Source organism: Centropristis striata, chromosome 18 (genome assembly GCF_030273125.1).
Source record: "Centropristis striata isolate RG_2023a ecotype Rhode Island chromosome 18, C.striata_1.0, whole genome shotgun sequence".
Lineage (NCBI taxonomy): Eukaryota > Metazoa > Chordata > Actinopteri > Perciformes > Serranidae > Centropristis > Centropristis striata.
Window position 1 is genome coordinate 34,739,874 of NC_081534.1, and position 18,688 is coordinate 34,758,561.

Here is an 18,688-nt window from a genome sequence, read left to right on the forward strand (position 1 = left end):
GAAATAAATACTTATACTGTAGTTATCACACTGTGTCTGTGTTTCTAATCCAAATTGCTGAACCTCCATTACATCTTTCTGACCATCAGAAGGTCAGTGAGCACCATATAGTGGACTGATTGTAGAATTATACCATCTTATCAGTGATTTGTCTGATTTTGTTTCTGGGACATAGTATTATACAGGTAAGAACAAGACACCGTCTGAAGACACAATGAAAAATGATGTTCATTCAGAAAGCATAATGAACAAGAAACATATATACATCTACAACATTCGCTAAATGTGAGTAACAACAACATGCATTAGCTAAACACCTCAGGCAGGTAAGGGAGTGGAACAAGGAAATAAAAACACTTTAATCGGCTGACATGTCCCACTGGTTAGACTGGTTTTCACGTCACTCTGTTGTTTTATTTTTAGACTTGGACTGTGAAGTTATGAGGGTGTGACGGCGTCCTCAGCTCAGACGCTCACAGACACCAGGACTGACGAAGACGAAGACGAGCAGCTTCTTCTCTCCCAGAGTTTCCTCCACACATGAAGGTGGAAAGTGTCTGTAAGTCGACCTGAAGTGAGTTCAGCAGGTGAGAATCCTACCAGAGGAATCTGTAAATGTTTCATCATCAGGATCACTTTGATCACATCGTGCTGCGTCACTGTTTCACTGCACAGGAGTAATGTTTCTTTATGGTGATTGGCTGTTTTAAAAAGTATGTATATGAATTACTCTGCAGAATTTCTCTCTGAGATAAAGAACAATGGTTTTTAGAAAGATTTAAAAGTAATGATCATGTTTCTCAGGTAGAATCAACAGTTTGATTGTAATCTGAGTTCACGTCATCAGTGAAAAATGTCTGGAATGTCTGAACTGGTCTGACAGTTTGGATCCACTTGGCTCAGGTGTGTTTATCTTTTATCTGTGTCTCTGTTCAGCTCTTGAGTCTCATATTTTGTCATAACTTAGAGATTTAACGACATAGTTCTTTATTTTCTCTCAGCACCCATAACCCCTAAAATGCATTTTGTCTTCAGGATGTTACAAAAGTTTGGGGTAGTTCATCATAACATTTTTTTAAATCCATGAGAACAATACATTTGTGGACACACTAATACAATTAATGCATTTTTTGTCCTGTATGAGCTGTAGTTTCCTTTTCAAGGTGGGGATACACCATTAAAATAAAATCATCTTATTAACAATATTTTTAAAGTAATTGTAAACAACACATTGATTGGACAGGATACATTTTGAAAAATGTAAAATAAAATACTAGTCCAACTTGTAACATTTGGGGTGCACTGTAACAAACCAACACAATGTAATATATCTAAAAAAAATTTGTGGTCAACAGAATGTATTTATGGGAGAACCTGGGGGCTGTGTGTCACATGTTGGGGTTATCACATCCTGTTCAGACCTCCGTCATGGTTTCTGTGTCTTGGTATTGACAGTAAAAGAACAAATGTGTCCTGTGATGTGCAGCTTGTTGTAATGACTGAGCATGTTGTTGTGTTTGTGTGAAGGTGTGGACTCTGCTATGGATCAGTGTGAGGACAGAGAGGAGGGAGTCCGTCCCTCTAAAACCACTCTCTGTGGGGAACATGACAGCCAGACCAAAGCTCAGAGGTGAGATGAGGATCTCTAACTGTCCAGGACTCTTCAGCACTCAAATCACTCCACCATCATTATTCACACTCAAAGCTCTGTGTGTGTTTGTGTTGAACAGACCAGACTCTCCTGGACCTGAACCTGAACCTGAACCAAGCTGTGTGTCCATCAATAGTCACAAGTCCATGGAAGATCTTATTTACTTCAAAGATGGACACCAAAAGTAATGATTTATTCACAGTTATCCAGTTATCCAATATTTAACAATCAAAATAATTTCAACATGATTTCTGTGTAAATTTGCATTTATCAGTTTTTGTGATTCTGTCAGGATCCAACATGAAAGACCAGAGTCTGCTGGACCTGGACCCTGCCGTGCAGAGAGTGAGTCGTCTATAGACAGATTGATTGATTTCAAAAGTCGATACTCCTGCATTGACCAAAGGTATGAATATAAAGTGATTGTTTCTGTAACTATCCATCCTCGTTTTATGTCTTTGTCTTGATCACTTTGTTTTTTACTCTTTACTTGTTTATCTCAAACTGGTGAAAATATGGAGAGTCCAGGAGGAGGTGGAAGACACTGAGAGACAGCAGTGATAGGCTTCATGTGCTTCATTTGTAATTTTAGGGGTAGAACAGCTTGTCACAGGGGCAGTAGTGCAGCTGTGCCTTGAGTGGCCTTCAATCATTATATTTCAGTGTTCATGTTAATTTTTAGCGCCTTGCAGACCTATCAACAGTACAGGACATTAAATGCCATTATTTGGTAGATATTTTGAATAAGAACAGGGTCAATGCCATCCTAACGTAGGAGTCTTAACTTGGGAAAACACAAAGTAAGGATGGTTCTGTTATAGCTAAATCATAAAAAACAGAAATTAAGTTAGAAAACATGTTTCCATAATAACAAAAATTCTAACTGTCATCCTTAACTGAGATAAGACAGGATTTCAGATTTAAGAACTTTCTGTACTGAGGCAACCAAATTAAAACTGTTCTTTGTTTCCATCAGGATCCGTCAGCGGAAACAGGATTCTCCTGAATCTAGCTGTGTATCCATGAAGAGTAACAACTCAAAACAAGAACCTATTTATTTTAAAGATGGACACCAAAAGTATGGATTTATCTCACAGTTAACCTTCAACATATTTTCAACATGATTGATGTGTAACATTGCATTTATCAGTTTTTGTGATTCTATCAGGATCAAACATGAAAAACCACAGTCTGCTGGACCTGGACCTGGACCTGGACCTGGACCTGCACATGGTCCTGGATCCAGCTGTGTGTCCATGAAGAGTCACCAGTCTATTCAAGAACCTATTTACTTAAAAGATGGACATCAAAAGTAATCATTTATCTTTCAGTTATCCTAACTAACACATTCAAGGAACAAAATATTTTCAACATAACTTTGCATGTATCAGTTTTTGTGATTTGATCTATTTGGATCAAATATGAAAGGCCACAGTCTGGGTTTGGTGAGAAAATGGAAAGACCAGGATGAGGTGGAAGAGACTGAGTGGTGAATTCACAAAGAATGGTGGCACTATGAATTGCGCATCACTTGCAAAAACTATCTGCCCTGTCTTCGACTAATTCACTAAAGATCTTGTGCTATTTATATTATGACAGAAACTGCACCATAAACCTTTGAAGCTGAGAGTAATTTGCCTCCTTTTTTACACATGATCGCAATTTTCCAAGTGGCAGACTATAAATGCACTCAAAGTTCTCCCAATCTGATGCGTACTTGGGCTTGTGCTGTTGTTTTCAATAGATTGGACTCATTTAACCACAAAGATAAATGTGTCTTCAGAGAGACGCAGTGCAGCAGGTCTCCATTGTTTTTGTTTTTTTAAATCTCCAGAGTAAGACCAATTGTTTAAGAAATTAATGTTATTTAAAGTTCTGTTTGTCTACACATCCAAAAGATGTGGGACTGAAGTGGGTGGTCACTGTTGAGGTTTATGGATCCGTCTTATGTCTTATATATGTTTTAGTGAGGCACTTAAAAGGTCTGTTGAATAAATTGCAAATTTGAAAAACATTAAATCCAAAAATGTATGCAGAATCTGTGTGCAGAAGGAGTGTTTATTTTGTGATTCTACCTAAACTTGTTCTGACAGAAACAACTTCTTTGTGTTTGTTTTCTTCAGAGTTCATCAGCAGAGTTCAGAGGATTCCACTGCTCAGCAGCCTCAGACAGACCTGGACTCCATGTTTATGGTGTGTAAATAACAATCACAAACTAAATACTAAATACAATTCTGATCCAGTCTTCACAATCTGCTATATTTTATTCTGTTCCAGCTCTTGGAGGAGAACATTGTCAGTTTTGTGAAGAACGAGCTGAAGAAGTTCAAGAGACTCCTGAGTCCAGATTACCCAGAATGCTTGGAGAGTCAGAGGGAGGATGAGGGGGTGTTGGATGGTGAGGATGAGGAGCAGAGGAGGAGCAGCAGAGTGGCATTTCTGAAGATCACACTGAACTTCCTGAGGAGAATGAAGCAGGAGGAGCTGGCTGACTGTCTGCAGACCAGTAAGAGGATTTTAACAAATTAAACATGAAAGAAACAAGAAATGGAGGAAACATTAGAGAAGTTTGACATCTGACATTAACCCTAACTTTTTTATTTTACTGTGATTTTGAAGGAAGAAATCAAAAACCATCCTTGATGTTGTTAAGTTTAGATTTAATGGATTTATTGAAGCATCCTATTTTATTATCACATTTCTTGTTTGTCCATTCAGGAGCTGTTGCTGCAGTGTGCCGTCGTAACCTTCAGTCTAACCTGAAGAAAAAGTTCCAGTGTTTGTTTGAGGGAATCGCTAAAGCAGGAAACCAGACTCTTCTGAATCAGATCTTCACAGAGCTCTACATCACAGAGGGAGGGACTGCAGAGGTCAATGATAAACATGAGGTCAGACAGATTGAAACAGCATCCAGGAAACCAGGCAGACCAGAAACAAGAATCAGACAAGAAGACATCTTTAAAGCCCCACCTGGAAGAGGTGAACCAATCAGAACAGTCCTGACAAAGGGAGTGGCTGGCATTGGGAAAACAGTCTTAACACAGAAGTTCACTCTGGACTGGGCTGAAGACAAAACCAACCAGGACATTCACTTCATATTTCCATTGACTTTCAGAGAGCTGAATGTGCTGAAAGAGAGAAAGCTCAGCTTGGTGGAACTTGTTCATCACTTCTTTACTGATATCAAAGAAGCAGGAATCTGCAGGTTTGAAGAGTTCCACGTTGTGTTGATCTTTGACGGTCTGGATGAGTGTCGACTTCCTCTGGACTTCCACAACACTGAGGTCCTGACTGATGTCACAGAGTCCTCCTCAGTGGATGTGCTGCTGACAAACCTCATCAGGGGGAAACTGCTTCCCTCTGCTCACCTCTGGATAACCACACGACCGGCAGCAGCCAATCAGATCCCTGCTGACTGTGTTGACATGGTGACAGAGGTCAGAGGGTTCACTGACCCACAGAAGGAGGAGTACTTCAGGAAGAGATTCAGAGATGAGGAGCAGGCCGGCAGAATCATCTCCCACATCAAGACATCACGAAGCCTCCACATCATGTGCCACATCCCAGTCTTCTGCTGGATCTCTGCTGGAGTTCTGAAGAAGCTGATGAAAACCAGAGAGGGAGGAGAGCTGCCCAAGACCCTGACTGAGATGTACATCCACTTCCTGGTGGTTCAGTCCAAAGTGAAGAACATCAAGTATGATGGAGGAGCTGAGACAGATCCACACTGGAGTCCAAAGACCATGAAGATGATTGAGTCTCTGGGAAAACTGGCTTTTGATCAGCTGCAGAAAGGAAACCTGATCTTCTATGACTCAGACCTGACAGAGTGTGGCATCGATATCACAGCAGCCTCAGTGTACTCAGGAGTGTTCACACAGGTCTTTAGGGAGGAGAGAGGACTGTACCAGGACAGGGTGTTCTGCTTCGTCCATCTGAGTGTTCAGGAGTTTCTGGCTGCTCTTCATGTCCATCTGACCTTCATCAAGTCTGGAGTCAATCTGATGGCAGAAGAACAATCAATATCCTGTTTGCCTACCGTCTTCAAAGACAAACTAAAACATCTCTACCAGAGTGCTGTGGACAAGGCCTTACAGAGTTCAAATGGTCACCTGGACTTGTTCCTCCGCTTCCTCCTGGGTCTTTCACTGGAGACCAATCAAAGACTCCTACGAGGTCTGCTGACACAGACAGGAAGTGGATCACAGACCAATCAGAAAACAGTCCAGTACATCAAGCACAAGATCACCAATGATCTCTCTGCAGAGAGAAGCATCAACCTGTTCCACTGTCTGAATGAACTGAATGATCGTACTCTAGTGGAGGAGATCCAACAGTCCCTGAGATCAGGAAGTCTCTCCTCAGATAAACTGTCTCCTGCTCAGTGGTCAGCTCTGGTCTTCATCTTATTGTCATCAGAAACAGATCTGGACGTGTTTGACCTTAAGAAATACTCTGCTTCAGAGGAGGCTCTTCTGAGGCTGCTGCCAGTGGTCAAAGCCTCCAACAAAGCTCTGTGAGTGGATTAAAAAACCCTATCAATTATGTTTATTTGTATACAATACAAATAAAGCATTTTGTTCTGTTCATCACTAATCATCCAGGTTGAGTGGCTGTAACCTGTCAGACAGAAGCTGTAAAGCTCTGTCCTCAGTCCTCAGCTCCCAGTCCTCTAGTCTAACAGACCTGGACCTGAGTAACAACGACCTGCAGGATTCAGGAGTGAAGCAGCTGTCGACTGGACTGAAGAGTCCAAACTGTAAACTGAAAAATCTCAGGTCAGTATTTAACAATTTCTAAACAGTTGGTCTTTTGAATTCTGATCTTCTGGCTTTAAGTTTATGTAATGAGTATGGTCAAAATCTGTAGTATTTTGTAGACATCATTTTCTAAAACTGACTTTGCGAAATTTGCCTAATTCCAGTCTGTCAGGTTGTCAGATAAAAGAGGAAGGATGTTCTTCCCTGGCTTCATCTCTGACCACCAACCCCTGCCATCTGAGAGAGCTGGATTTGAGCTACAACCATCCAGGAGACTCAGGAGTGAAGCTACTGTCTGTTGTACTGGAAGATCCAGATTGGAGACTGGAGAATCTAAGGCACGTTAAAAACACCAATAGCTTCCACTCTGCAGTTGCATCTAACTTTATCTACTTTCACCTCCTTCCACTCTGGTCCGTCATCATTAAGGATCTCTTATTCCTTGTGATCATGAGTCTGGAAGTCATTCTGGGTTTCCCACTGCATCACTAGTAAAATTTGGTAAAGCAAAGCATGTGGAAGGACATTAATACAATCCAAACCAGATCAGTGTTTTGTATGCTCTTTTATTTATACATCACTTTATTCATGATTTTTAGAGTGTCTCCGAGCTTTGTCTCATCCAGAGAGTCCCAAACGTGGTCATGTATATCAGACAGGAAATGTGCCCATAACGGCAGAGCAATAACAGCTTTTCGAACACATTTATTATTGTCATTTACATGAACAGGTGCCACAAGCACATTTAAAGAGGTTGCTTCGACACAAAAATGCAATGGAACAAGAAGTTGTTTTTACCTTTGTTTTGTCTCTGCAGAGATAAAATTAAATGAGAATAGTTGAAGCAAGACAGAATGCCTAAAAGTCTCACTGCATTATTTTTATAGCATGACACTTTTGTGTTTACTTTTTCATGTATAAAAATATTTCCACCATAAATTGGTGCATAAAAATAAACTCACCAGAATGCACAAAATTAAGTGTTTAAATCTCCAAATTTTCTGAAGGGCGAAGCCCAGTTTTCTTTCAGGCAAAGTGATGGAATCATGCAGACAGTTGACTCAGAAGAGTTTCAGCCTGTTTCTCTGTCACACTGACAAACTGAGGAGCTCTGCTTCATGTTGAACATCAGTTAGGACTCATGTTGGATAGAAAATCATTGTGACTGTGTTTCTTCCTCCAGGGTGGACCATGGTGGAGAGAAGTGGTTAACACCTGGTCTGAGGAAGTGTAAGTGTGGATAATAGTTGTGATATTCATGTGTCAACATTAAACACAAAGAAAGAATAAAACCTTCAGATGTGTCTGATGATAAACTGCTGCTGTATTGTGTCTTTTTCTCTCCATCAGATGTCTGTCAACTCACACTGGACACAAACACAATAAATGGAAAACTTAAACTATCTGAAAACAACAAGGAGGTGACAAGGATGACAGAGGAACAGTCATATCTTGATCATCCAGAAAGATTTGACTACTGGCCTCAACTGCTGTGTAGAGATGGTCTGACTGGTCGCTGTTACTGGGAGGTCGAGTGGAGAGGAAGAGTGAATGTAGCAGTGAGTTACAGAGGAATCAGCAGGAAAGGAAAAAATGTTGACTGTTTGTTTGGATGGAATGATCAGTCCTGGAGTCTGAGGTGCTCTGAAGATGGTTACTCTGCCTGCCACAATAACAGAGAAACAGTCCTTCCTCCCTCCTTCTCCCACCCTGACTCTTGTAGAGTAGCAGTGTATGTGGACTGTCCTGCTGGCTCTCTGTCCTTCTACAGAGTCTCTTCTGACTCACTGATCCACCTCCACACCTTCAACACCACATTCACTGAACCTCTTTATCCTGGGTTTAGGTTTGGTATTCATGGTTCCTCAGTGTCTCTGTGTCGTCTGTAGGACGGAGACAACTTTCTGTCCTGTGGTCTAAATGTTGGATGAGGCTTCACTTTGATTAATGTTTACCTCAGTGATTTTTCTTTTAATGTCAGTGATGTTATTTTCCAAGAAATGGTGAAATGGTCTCCTGAACTTGTGTGCGAACTGTGTTGAATCCATTTGTTTAACAAATATAAAACTATTTCAGTTTTAAAAAACACTGTATGTGAAATTTTTTTTTTTTAATAAAAAACAAGAACATTTGTATTTCTATCATATGTCTGTCGTTCTGGTTCCTTTAAGTATTCTTGTCATTAAGTATTCTTATCATTTTATGTGGAACCCAGGAAGATTAGCAGTGCACAATCTAATGAGGTTAAAGAAACGCATAGATAGATAGATAGATAGATAGATAGATAGATAGATAGATAGATAGATAGATAGATAGATAGATAGATAGATAGATAGATAGATAGATAGATAGATAGATCCTTCTGTTTCCTCTTTATATACAGTGAGATATAGAAGCTGTAAAAACAAAGCAAAGACACTGTCTTTGATCCCCACAATCATGTAACGCATCAGTAACATTAACATGAAAAATTAAGTAATATAAGCATGAAAATCCTTCAGTTTCCTCAATAGATATATAGATATACAAGCTTCACTCCCTCCTACAGCACCTGGAATCATCCAGCAACTTCACCAGAATCCTGTTCATCGATTTCAGTTCAGCTTTCAACACCATCCAGCGACATCAGATGATCAGGAAACTCCACCACCTCAGCATCCCTCCACTCGTCATCCACTGGGTCCACAGTTTCCTCAGCCACAGACCACAGACTACAGAGTGGGAACGTCTTCTTCATCCTCCACCATCATCACCAACACAGGAGCCCCACAAGGTTGTGTCCTGAGCCCGTTTCTGTTCACCCTCTACACTAACGACTGCACCAGTCCCTCACCTGTCACTACATATATCAAATACTGCAACGACACTGCCATACTTGCACTACAGGACTCCATCTCCCACTTCTCACAATGGTGCATAAACAATTACCTCAAACTTTATGTCAAGAAGAACTGATCCTCAACACCTCCAGAACCCACAGCTCAGCACACAACCTCACCCATAACCCCACAGTGATTAATGTTGAATCCGTGGAAATTGTGGAGTCCATCAAATACCTCTGACTCATCCTGGACAATAAACTGTACAATAAACTGTACTGGACAATAAAAAATAATTTAAAAAAATAAAATCTCAACAAACCATCAAAAATATATAAACTGCATCACTTCTTTTTTATTTTATTTATTTTTTTCAATCTTTGATTGTCCTGTAAAAATATATTTGAAAAGATCAAAGTCTTGGTTATTAAACCTTCATTAAAAACCTTTATTAAAAAGAAAATACTCTCTGGACCACAAGTTGGTCCAGAGAGTAATTTCTTTTTTGAATACAATTTGACAAAATGTTATTTTCTTTAATAATTTCACACCAAAGTCAAAGTGAGTGATTTTTTATTTTTTTAAAGCAGAGTTGTTGGGATGCTAAAGAAAATAGAGATTTTTAAAACTAGAAAAATGTTATGATCGTCAACATGAACAGCTGAACATTTATTATTATTACATTTCATGAGTTAGAAGAAGAATTCACATCCCTTATTTCACCAAAAACTACCACACTGTGAAATGATTCCACTACAAGTAAAAGTCCTGCATTATTATTATTTAAGTAAAAGTAAACAAACATCAACATCAAAATGTACTGAAAGTATCAAAAGTAAAAATACTCCAAATATATTATTGGATTAACCCTCTGAACCTCAAAGTATGTTTTTCTTAAGAAATCAGCAGAAATAGACAATTTATTGTAGAAAGAAACTGTAAAAACAGACATTATCATAAGAGTTTGAACTTTCCAACGGACTTTGAATGGATCATCAGTTACATCGGTCACATTTACACAGAGCAGAGAGGAGAGGACAGGAGACAATACTTCAACATGTACAAAGTGTGGAGAAAACTTTTATAACACTCAGGACACTTGTTGGGACTTGGAAAATGACACAAACTGTGTCTCATTGGTGAGACTGTGGCCGTGTCCCAATGTCAAGGATCCTTCCTTGGTAGGATCCTTCCTTCAGAGTCGGGTCCTCCGGAGGCAAGGCCAGAGTCCTTCCTTTCTCTGGTGTAACCACTAATGGGACAGCCTTCGGAGTGTGCAGCTGTGCGTCATTGCGTAATTGGACGTCCTGCTTAACTTCAGCGCCGCTCTCGGCCCTTTGGCTAAGATCAAGTGTAGTATCTGTTCTTATCAGTTTAATCAGTTTAATAAAAAATAAAAATAAATAAATAAATTCAGCGCCGCAATTTCAAAATCAGTTCACGACATGAATGTGTCTCTGGCATCAGCACTCTGACACATATTATATAATTATTATTATATTTGTGAAAATGGAAGAAGATGCTTTAAGGTTGAATCTCCACGATTTATCAAGTAAAAACCATAAAGTGGATTAAACCTGAATATTTAACTGATCCTGGCTGAATTCGGCCGCTACTTAGTGCCATGAATGCAGCGGCGCATAATTCATCATGGAAATATGTTCTGTGATTTTTTATTTTACAGTACAGTACAATAACAGTTATTTATAAATAACAGTAACGGATAATAGCGGACTTTCGGTCCCTGTAAACACAATAAAGAAATGTATAACTTTCTGAATGGCACAGTTGCACATAGTACATCATCATCGGACACATATAAATTAATAAACAATAACTTTAGCGACTGAGACGGCATTAATTAACTTAACCGGCAATGTATCAAGATGACGTTTATTATCTTTAAGCTTAATATTCTGGCATATGCTTATTCATATGTTTTTGCTTGACCTTGAACACACGTTTTGTAAGTTATGTGACAACATTCAGTGTAAACTGAAAATATCTACATATTTAAATGCATATTGCGCTGCCGGCGTCGCTGTTTCAACGCTCGGCATTTTTAAATCTCCCGGTAGACCGGTGTGCGCAATGCTTTATGGGTAGTCGGAGCGCACGGAGGATACACACATGCATCCTTGGAGTTTGGGCAGAAGAAGGACTCTGTCCTCCGGAGCATCCTGGACATTGGGACAGTCCTTCGGCGGATGTCGATGACGTAGTGTCCTTCAAATCCAGCCGTTTGAGCATCCTTCCTTGACATTGGGAGCCTGTTTGTCCTTTACATCTTTCTTTATCTCCTTAGATGGTTAGTCAGCACCATCTAGTGGACAGATAGTAGAACTACATCCTGTTTACTCTCTGAAACACGTCACTGTGAAGTGTTGAGGGTGGGACTTCCTCAGCTCAGACGCTCACACACACAAGAAAGAAGAAGAAACGAGCAGCTTCTTCTCTCCCAGAGTTTCTTCGACACATGAAGGTGGAAAGTGCCTGTAAGTGGACCTGAAGTGAGTTCAGCAGGTGAGAATCCTACCAGAGGAATCTGTAAATGTTTTACAGTTGTTGTTTGTCGTGCTGCGTCACTGTTTAACTGCCAGAACTTCCCCTTCTCTCTTCCTCTAGACTGATTGATCTCTGGCTTGCTGTTGTCATGTTATCTCAGCTTGTGACTGCTCCAGCGAGGGTCCTTTAGAGGGACCCAGTAGTATCTCATGTGATGTTAGAATCATCATTGTCATTTCTAACTAAACAGATGTCTGTCAGCTTGCATTCAGTTCATAGCCTGGCATTAATCTAAACCGTTCTAGGAGTTGATTAAAATGCTTATTGTAGGTTTATCTGCTCATTAAATTCCATGATTGTATTTTAATAGTGAGCTCTTAACCTTCTGCCTTAGAAAAAACGTTGCATAACAGTTGACATGAAGTTGTAGGGTGGGGTGTGTGTATGTGTGTGTGTGTGTGTGTGTGTGTGTGTGTGTGTGTGTGTGCGCGCGCTCAGACACAGAGTTTGTGTGTCACTTCCTTATCTCTGCTTACAGCTTGGATCCACTTGGCTCAGGCGTGTTTATCTTGCTCTTTTTTTTTTTTTTTTTTATCTCTATCTCTTGTACTGACGGATTAGCCTGCAGCAGGGATTCCCAAAGTGTGGTGCGCGGACCCCCAGGGGGTGCACGGACTGCTGATAGGGGGGGCGCGAGATGAAAAATGTAATGGCGGTCTGATAATTACACAATACTTTTACAACTGATACTTTAACTTAATGTACTTTTATTGCTGATACTTTAACTTTGTGTACTTTTACTACTGATACTTAAACTTCATGTACTTTTACTGCTGATACTTTAAATTCATGTACTTTTACTACTGATACTTTAACTTCATGTACTTCTACTGCTGATACTTTAACTTCATGTACTGTATTTATATCTACATGTAATAATTATTGAACGCTTTGCCTCTTTTTTATTTGACTTTTTTTAGTCATATTTATTTATTTGTTTGTTCTTAATGAATAAAACGTAAAAAGTTTATATTTTGTGTGTATTGCCCCTTATTTACAGAATTTATTTTAAATACATTTATCCATTTATTTATTAGATCGGTAGATATGAATGCATAGAAAAATATTTCATTTCAGGGGACTTTTTTCATAATCTTTTAATATAATTGTCATTATAATTTATATATTTATATATTTTATTTATTATGTTTTTTTATGCATTAATTCATTTTATTGGATTTTGTTCATTATTTTATTTAATAAAAGAATAAAATTACTGAACTGTTTTGACTTTTTTACACATTTATATTAACATTTATTTCATAATTTATATAAGTCATATATAATGTGACAAATACCAATATCTGACACAATGTTCCCACAAACACAAGACAAAAAACATTCTTACAACTATTATTTTCACACTCAAACACACAAGCTGAGCTTAATTTCATCAGATGTTAGTATCACCATCTAGTGGACAGATAGTAGAACTACACCATCTGATTTATCTCTCTCTCTGACTGGGTTTCTCCCACTGGTTGGACTGGTTTTCACGTCACTCTGTTGTTTTATCTTTAGACTTGGACTGTGAAGTTGTGAGGGTGTGACGGCGTCCTCAGCTCAGACGCTCACAGACACCAGGACTGACGAAGACGAAGACGAGCAGCTTCTTCTCTCCCAGAGTTTCCTCCACACATGAAGGTGGAAAGTGTCTGTAAGTCGACCTGAAGTGAGTTCAGCAGGTGAGAATCCTACCAGAGGAATCTGTAAATGTTTCATCATCAGGATCACTTTGATCACATCGTGCTGCGTCACTGTTTCACTGCACAGGAGGAATGTTTCTTGATGCTGATTTGCTGTTTTAAAAAGTATATTTATGATTTACTCAGCATAATTACTTTTTTTTTAAAAGAGTTAAAGAACAATGGTTTTATAGATATTTAAAAGTAATGTTGTTTGTTTTTCTCAGGTAGAATCGACAGTTTGATTGTAATCTGAGTTCACGTCATCGGTGAAAAACGTCTGGAGTGTCTGAACTGGTCTGACAGCTTGGATCCACTCGGCTCAGGTGTGTTTATATTACTTAAATGTTAATACTCTGAAGTTATGTGGATAAATGAAGTGTTAAGTGGTCAAATCCAGACATCTTCCAACACTGAAACCTGGTTTAACTGAAGACCATTTAGCACAGTCCAGGTCTCAACTGTCCAGAGGCTTAAAAAAATTAAACTTAAATTTTTTTTTTAAAATACAATATGTATGTAGCATGTGCTTGTTACCTGTTTTAATATTTGTTTTTTGTTTTTCCCTGAGATAATATAAATTAATTAAGAATTAAATCAAAATAAAATATCCAGATTATTAATGTTATGATGTGAATAGAATTAAATAATGTCCAATTTGTCAAAGTCTATGTGATGTGGTTAAATGCTTGTCTTATCAGCCGAAAACACAGATATTTAGTTTAAATGATAGAAAACAGAGGGAAAAAAGGACCTCTCCATGTTTTAGACCTCAAAACAGACTACTCTTATATTTTGCATTCAATAATTAACACAATAGCTGGCAATAGTCCACTGATGGCTGCACCTCTGATTTAAAACAGAAGGAAACTGGCATTATTTTTTGCATTTAATTACTTACTTAACTAATTGTCTCTTGACTTTGTTTGTTTGTTTGTCTCTCCTGCTGCTGCTTAGAAACTAATAAAACTATGTTCATCATAACTCAATCTTTATTCTAAAGGTGACTATTTCTTTTTGGTTTCTTTTGGATCTTTGCAGGGAGAAAAAATGGCAACAACTCGAGCGGTCCTCTTAGGAATTTTAAAAGATTTGGGAGATGAGGACTTTAAAGAATTCAAGTGGTTCCTGCAGCAGCCGGGGGAGCTAGAAGGCCTCCCAGAAATCCCAAAGTGTCAGCTGGAGAATGCAAACCGGATGGAAACCGTGGATGAGATGTTTAAGACCTACAGTGACGACACAATTGACGTGGCCAAAAGAGTTTTAGTTAAGATAAATCAGAATGAACTAATGAAGAAGCTGTCTGTTGGCCTGAAGAGTGAAAACTGTACACTGCAAAACCCAGGGTCAGTATTTTTATTTTATTTTTTTCCTAAAAAGATGCTCTTTTTAATTTAACTCATCCAACTTCAAGTTCATGTTAAAGGATATCAATATCTGGCAGATTGCTGTGTTGACATAATATTGTAAACACTGTATTTATGATACTTTCTTCATTCCAGTTGCACTCCATTCATGTAGATAGAAAATCATTGTGACTGTGTTTCTTCCTCCAGGGTGGACCATGGTGGAGAGCAGTGGTTAACACCTGGTCTGAGGAAGTGTAAGTGTGGATTACATTTGACTAATGAAGACAAAACAGCTTTAAATACAAAGTTAATAGTTGTGATATTTATTCATTAAAACATGACTGACAACATGTGTCATCATTAAACTTTATAGAAATGAACAACATCAGGACACAAAGAAAGAATAAACCCTTCAGATGTGTCTGATGATAAACTGCTGCTGTGTTGTGTCTTTTTCTCTCCATCAGATTTCTGTCAACTCACACTGGACACAAACACAGCACACAGAGGACTCAAACTGTCTGAAAACAACAGGAAGGTGACACGTGTTGGAGAGGATCAGTCATATCCTGATCATCCAGAGAGATTTGACTACTATCCTCAGCTGCTGTGTAGAGATGGTCTGACTGGTCGCTGTTACTGGGAGGTCGAGTGGAGAGGAGATGGAAAAGTTGCTGTAGCAGTGAGTTACAGAGGAATCAGCAGGAAAGGAGGCAGTGCTGACTGTGGGTTTGGATTAAATGATCAGTCCTGGAGTCTGAGGTGCTCTCATGTTGGTTACACTGTCTGGCACAATGACAGCGGAAGAGCCCTCTTCTTCTCCTCCTCCTCCTCCTCCTCCTCCTCCTCTGGTAGAATAGGAGTGTATGTGGACTATCCTGCTGGCTCTCTGTCCTTCTACAGAGTCTCCTCTGACTCACTGATCCACCTCCACACCTTCAACACCACATTCACTGAACCTCTTTATCCTGGGTTTATGGTCTCGTTCCCTGGTGACTCAGTGTCTCTGTGTGGTCTGTAGGACGGAGACGACTTCCTGTCCTGTGGTCTGAATGTTGGATGAAGCTTCACTTTGTTTAACATTTGATTCTCTGATTGTTTCTTTAATGTCTCAAATGTTTTCTTCTTATAAACGGTGAAATGATCTCAGGGCTGAACTCTGTCGTGATTGATCTCAATAAAGGTTTAAAGACTCACGAGAACAGCAGCTTCTAACAAATGTAAATCTGATTCTGTTTTAAAGAGGAATAAAGACATTACCTTCACAATCCAGACTCATTTTCTTATGTTCAAAACCAGATGTAGTCTTATGTTTATCTTCAGGATTTTCTGATTCATGAAATGATAAAAGTCAAAAATTTTGAATCGAATTAGTCAAAAAAAAAAAGATTTATGTCCTGGAAACAGATAATTTGCATATATTTAAGTTCACACCTCATTTGCATATTTAAACATGACAGTTTAGACAGTTCAGTTTCAGTTTTATTTCATAATTTATTTGTTTTTTCCCTTTATTTTTTACTCTTAAATGAATAAACTTTCCCTCCAGTTTTAATGATTTATTTTTCTAAGTTAATGATCATCAATAAAATAATAGAAAAAAAAAATAATGTCCTTCCCTCATAAAAGCATAAATTAAAGACATAATTTCACTTTCTCTCCAGTTTCTATGCATTTATGTTTCTAAATAAATTATATTCCGTAAAAAATAAAGACATAGATAAAATGTTTCCCTCCCTTATGATTATAGAAATAAAAAAAATAAACTTTTCCTCCAGTTTCCTTAAATGATTCTAAATTATCTTCAATAATTAAGTAAATATAAATAAAATAATGGTTCCCTCTACTCTCTATGCTATACCTTCATGTTTATATATATATATATATATATATATATATATATATATATATATATATATATATATATATATATATATATATTCAAGAAAGTTATTTTCCATTAAACAGCAGAAGTGGCTGAGTAATGGTGTTAATAACTCTGATGTCAGTATTGAACCAAATAATGTTAATAATGTTTTAATCGGTGCAGTTAGTCAATGTGTTGATCAGTTCATCAACAGCAGATGCACCATGGCTAATATTAATATTTTCTGAGCTTTTAGAGAATGAAAATGAGTTTATCTGAGTGGGATTATATTGGTCTGTTATTGTTGATATTGATGATTCATGAAACTGGAGGAAATCTTCTTCTATTTTTGCATTTTTCCTCATTTACAAATATCTTAAATGATCATGGCTCGGGTGTTTTTCTGTGTGTTTTTCATGAGGATCTGTACCAAACAAGGATTGTGTCTCCAGTGTGTGGAAATGATTTGCTGGCTGGTCTCTGCAGCACCTCACCATGTGAATATAAAGTAGATGTGAATAAGTGCAGAATAAAAGAGCGTGCTGCGGTCAGAGATGTGTGTTTCCTGCTGCAGCTGATGATGGTCCTCTTCATCCTCCATGACTCGCTCCAGGTCTGGCTGGCGGCGCTGAGGCAGTCGTGGCAGCACGACTCCACGGAGCAGCACTTCATCTGTGAGGACCACTTCCTGCCGGAGGACCTCTCCGCCGGCGGGATCACCAGCGGCGCCGTCCCCATCATGCCCCCTTTCCTGGACGGCTCGCTGGGCCTCGTCAGCCCCTGGGGGGCCGAGTCCTCCGAGGAAGAGGAGCGCTGGGTCCCCGCAGACTGCGAGGACGAGGGAAGTGGGGACGAGGCTCCAGATCCACCACAGCAGGTCTGCTTCATATTTCCTGATAGAATATACCAGGGGTGGTCAACCTGTGGCTCCAGACCCTCATGTGGCTCTTCAGGCCGCCTGCAGGGCCTCCCCGTGGCTGAGACAAAAAATATATGTATACTTTTACATTAAAATGTTCATTTATCAATGGTGTTGACCAAAAACTATTTGTATTCCTCAATTGTAAAATTGTATCGCCTTTTTACAGCATATTAAAAAAGTTTAGACATTTGAGTCAACTAAAATGTGTTTCATAGCTTACGGAAGTTGTTCCAGGCAGATAATGTTTCAATCGGTGCAGTTAGTCAATGTGTTGATCAGTTCATCAACAGCAGATGCACCATGGCTAATATTAATATTTTCTGAGCTTTTAGAGAATAAAAGTTAGTTTATCTGAGTGGGATTATATTTGTCTGTTATTGTTGATATTGATGATTCATGAAACTGGAGGAAATCTTTGTCTATTTTTATATTTTTTAATTTGAAGATATCTTAAAATGATCATGGCTCGGGTGTTTTTATGTGTGTGTTTTTCATGAGGATCTGTACCAAACAAGGATTCTGTCTCCAGTGTGTGGAAATGATTTGTCGGTGGTCTCTGCAGCACCTCACCATGTGAATATAATGTTCACTATATGGTATTTGGACGCCTGACCATTATACCAATAATAATAATCTACAAAGTTGAAAGCCTAGCATTGTCCAAAATGTCTTGTTATGCCAAAGCATTAACACAGCCCTTCACTGGAGATAAGGGGCCTCGCCCAAACCCTGAAAAACAGCAACACCATTATCCCTCCTGCAGCAAACTTCACAGTGGGCACAATGCAGTCAGACAGGTAACGTTCTCCAGCATCCGCCAAACCCAGACTGACCATCTGAATGCCAAACAGAGAAGCATGATTCGTCACTCCATAGGAGACGTTTCCAATGCTCCGGTGACGATGTGCTTTACACCCTCCATCGATGCTTGGCATTGGACTTGGTGAGGTAAAGCTTGCATGCAGCTGCTCGGACATGGAAACTCTTCCATGAAGCTCCCGCCACACAGTTTTTGTGCTCACATTAATGGCAGTGGAAGTTCAGAACTCTTCAGCTGTGGAATCAGCAGA

At 39.0% G+C, this 18,688-nt stretch overlaps 1 protein-coding gene, 1 long non-coding RNA gene and 1 pseudogene across 2 annotated transcripts; all 3 read left to right on the plus strand.

The window, feature by feature from the left end:
* Window positions 1–1,541: 1,541 nt before the first annotated feature.
* LOC131990760 (NACHT, LRR and PYD domains-containing protein 4-like) lies at window positions 1,542–16,090 on the plus strand. The gene is made up of 11 exons (XM_059355877.1): window positions 1,542–1,630; window positions 1,944–1,989; window positions 2,842–2,963; window positions 3,775–3,844; window positions 3,929–4,157; window positions 4,370–6,167; window positions 6,256–6,429; window positions 6,576–6,749; window positions 7,595–7,641; window positions 7,762–8,094; window positions 15,648–16,090. The coding sequence occupies exons 1-11, from the start codon at window positions 1,542–1,544 to the stop codon at window positions 15,848–15,850; spliced, it is 3,285 nt and encodes a 1,094-aa protein (XP_059211860.1). The 3' UTR covers window positions 15,851–16,090.
* On the plus strand, window positions 10,049–14,058 carry LOC131991087 (uncharacterized). Its single transcript, XR_009396100.1, has 3 exons — window positions 10,049–11,753; window positions 13,317–13,480; window positions 13,708–14,058. It is a non-coding gene; the product is annotated as an uncharacterized LOC131991087 (long non-coding RNA).
* On the plus strand, window positions 10,550–10,660 carry LOC131991727 (U2 spliceosomal RNA; annotated as a pseudogene).
* Window positions 16,091–18,688: the final 2,598 nt, after the last annotated feature.

Bases quoted from the DNA above. Each gene is read 5' to 3' on its own strand.
- LOC131990760 (XM_059355877.1), top strand. From the start codon at position 1,542: ATGGATCAGTGTGAGGACAGAGAGGAGGGAGTCCGTCCCTCTAAAACC. The intron at 4,158-4,369 runs GTAAGAGGATTT...TTGTCCATTCAG, and splicing joins GGCTGACTGTCTGCAGACCA to GAGCTGTTGCTGCAGTGTGC. The intron at 7,642-7,761 runs GTAAGTGTGGAT...TCTCTCCATCAG, and splicing joins AACACCTGGTCTGAGGAAGT to ATGTCTGTCAACTCACACTG.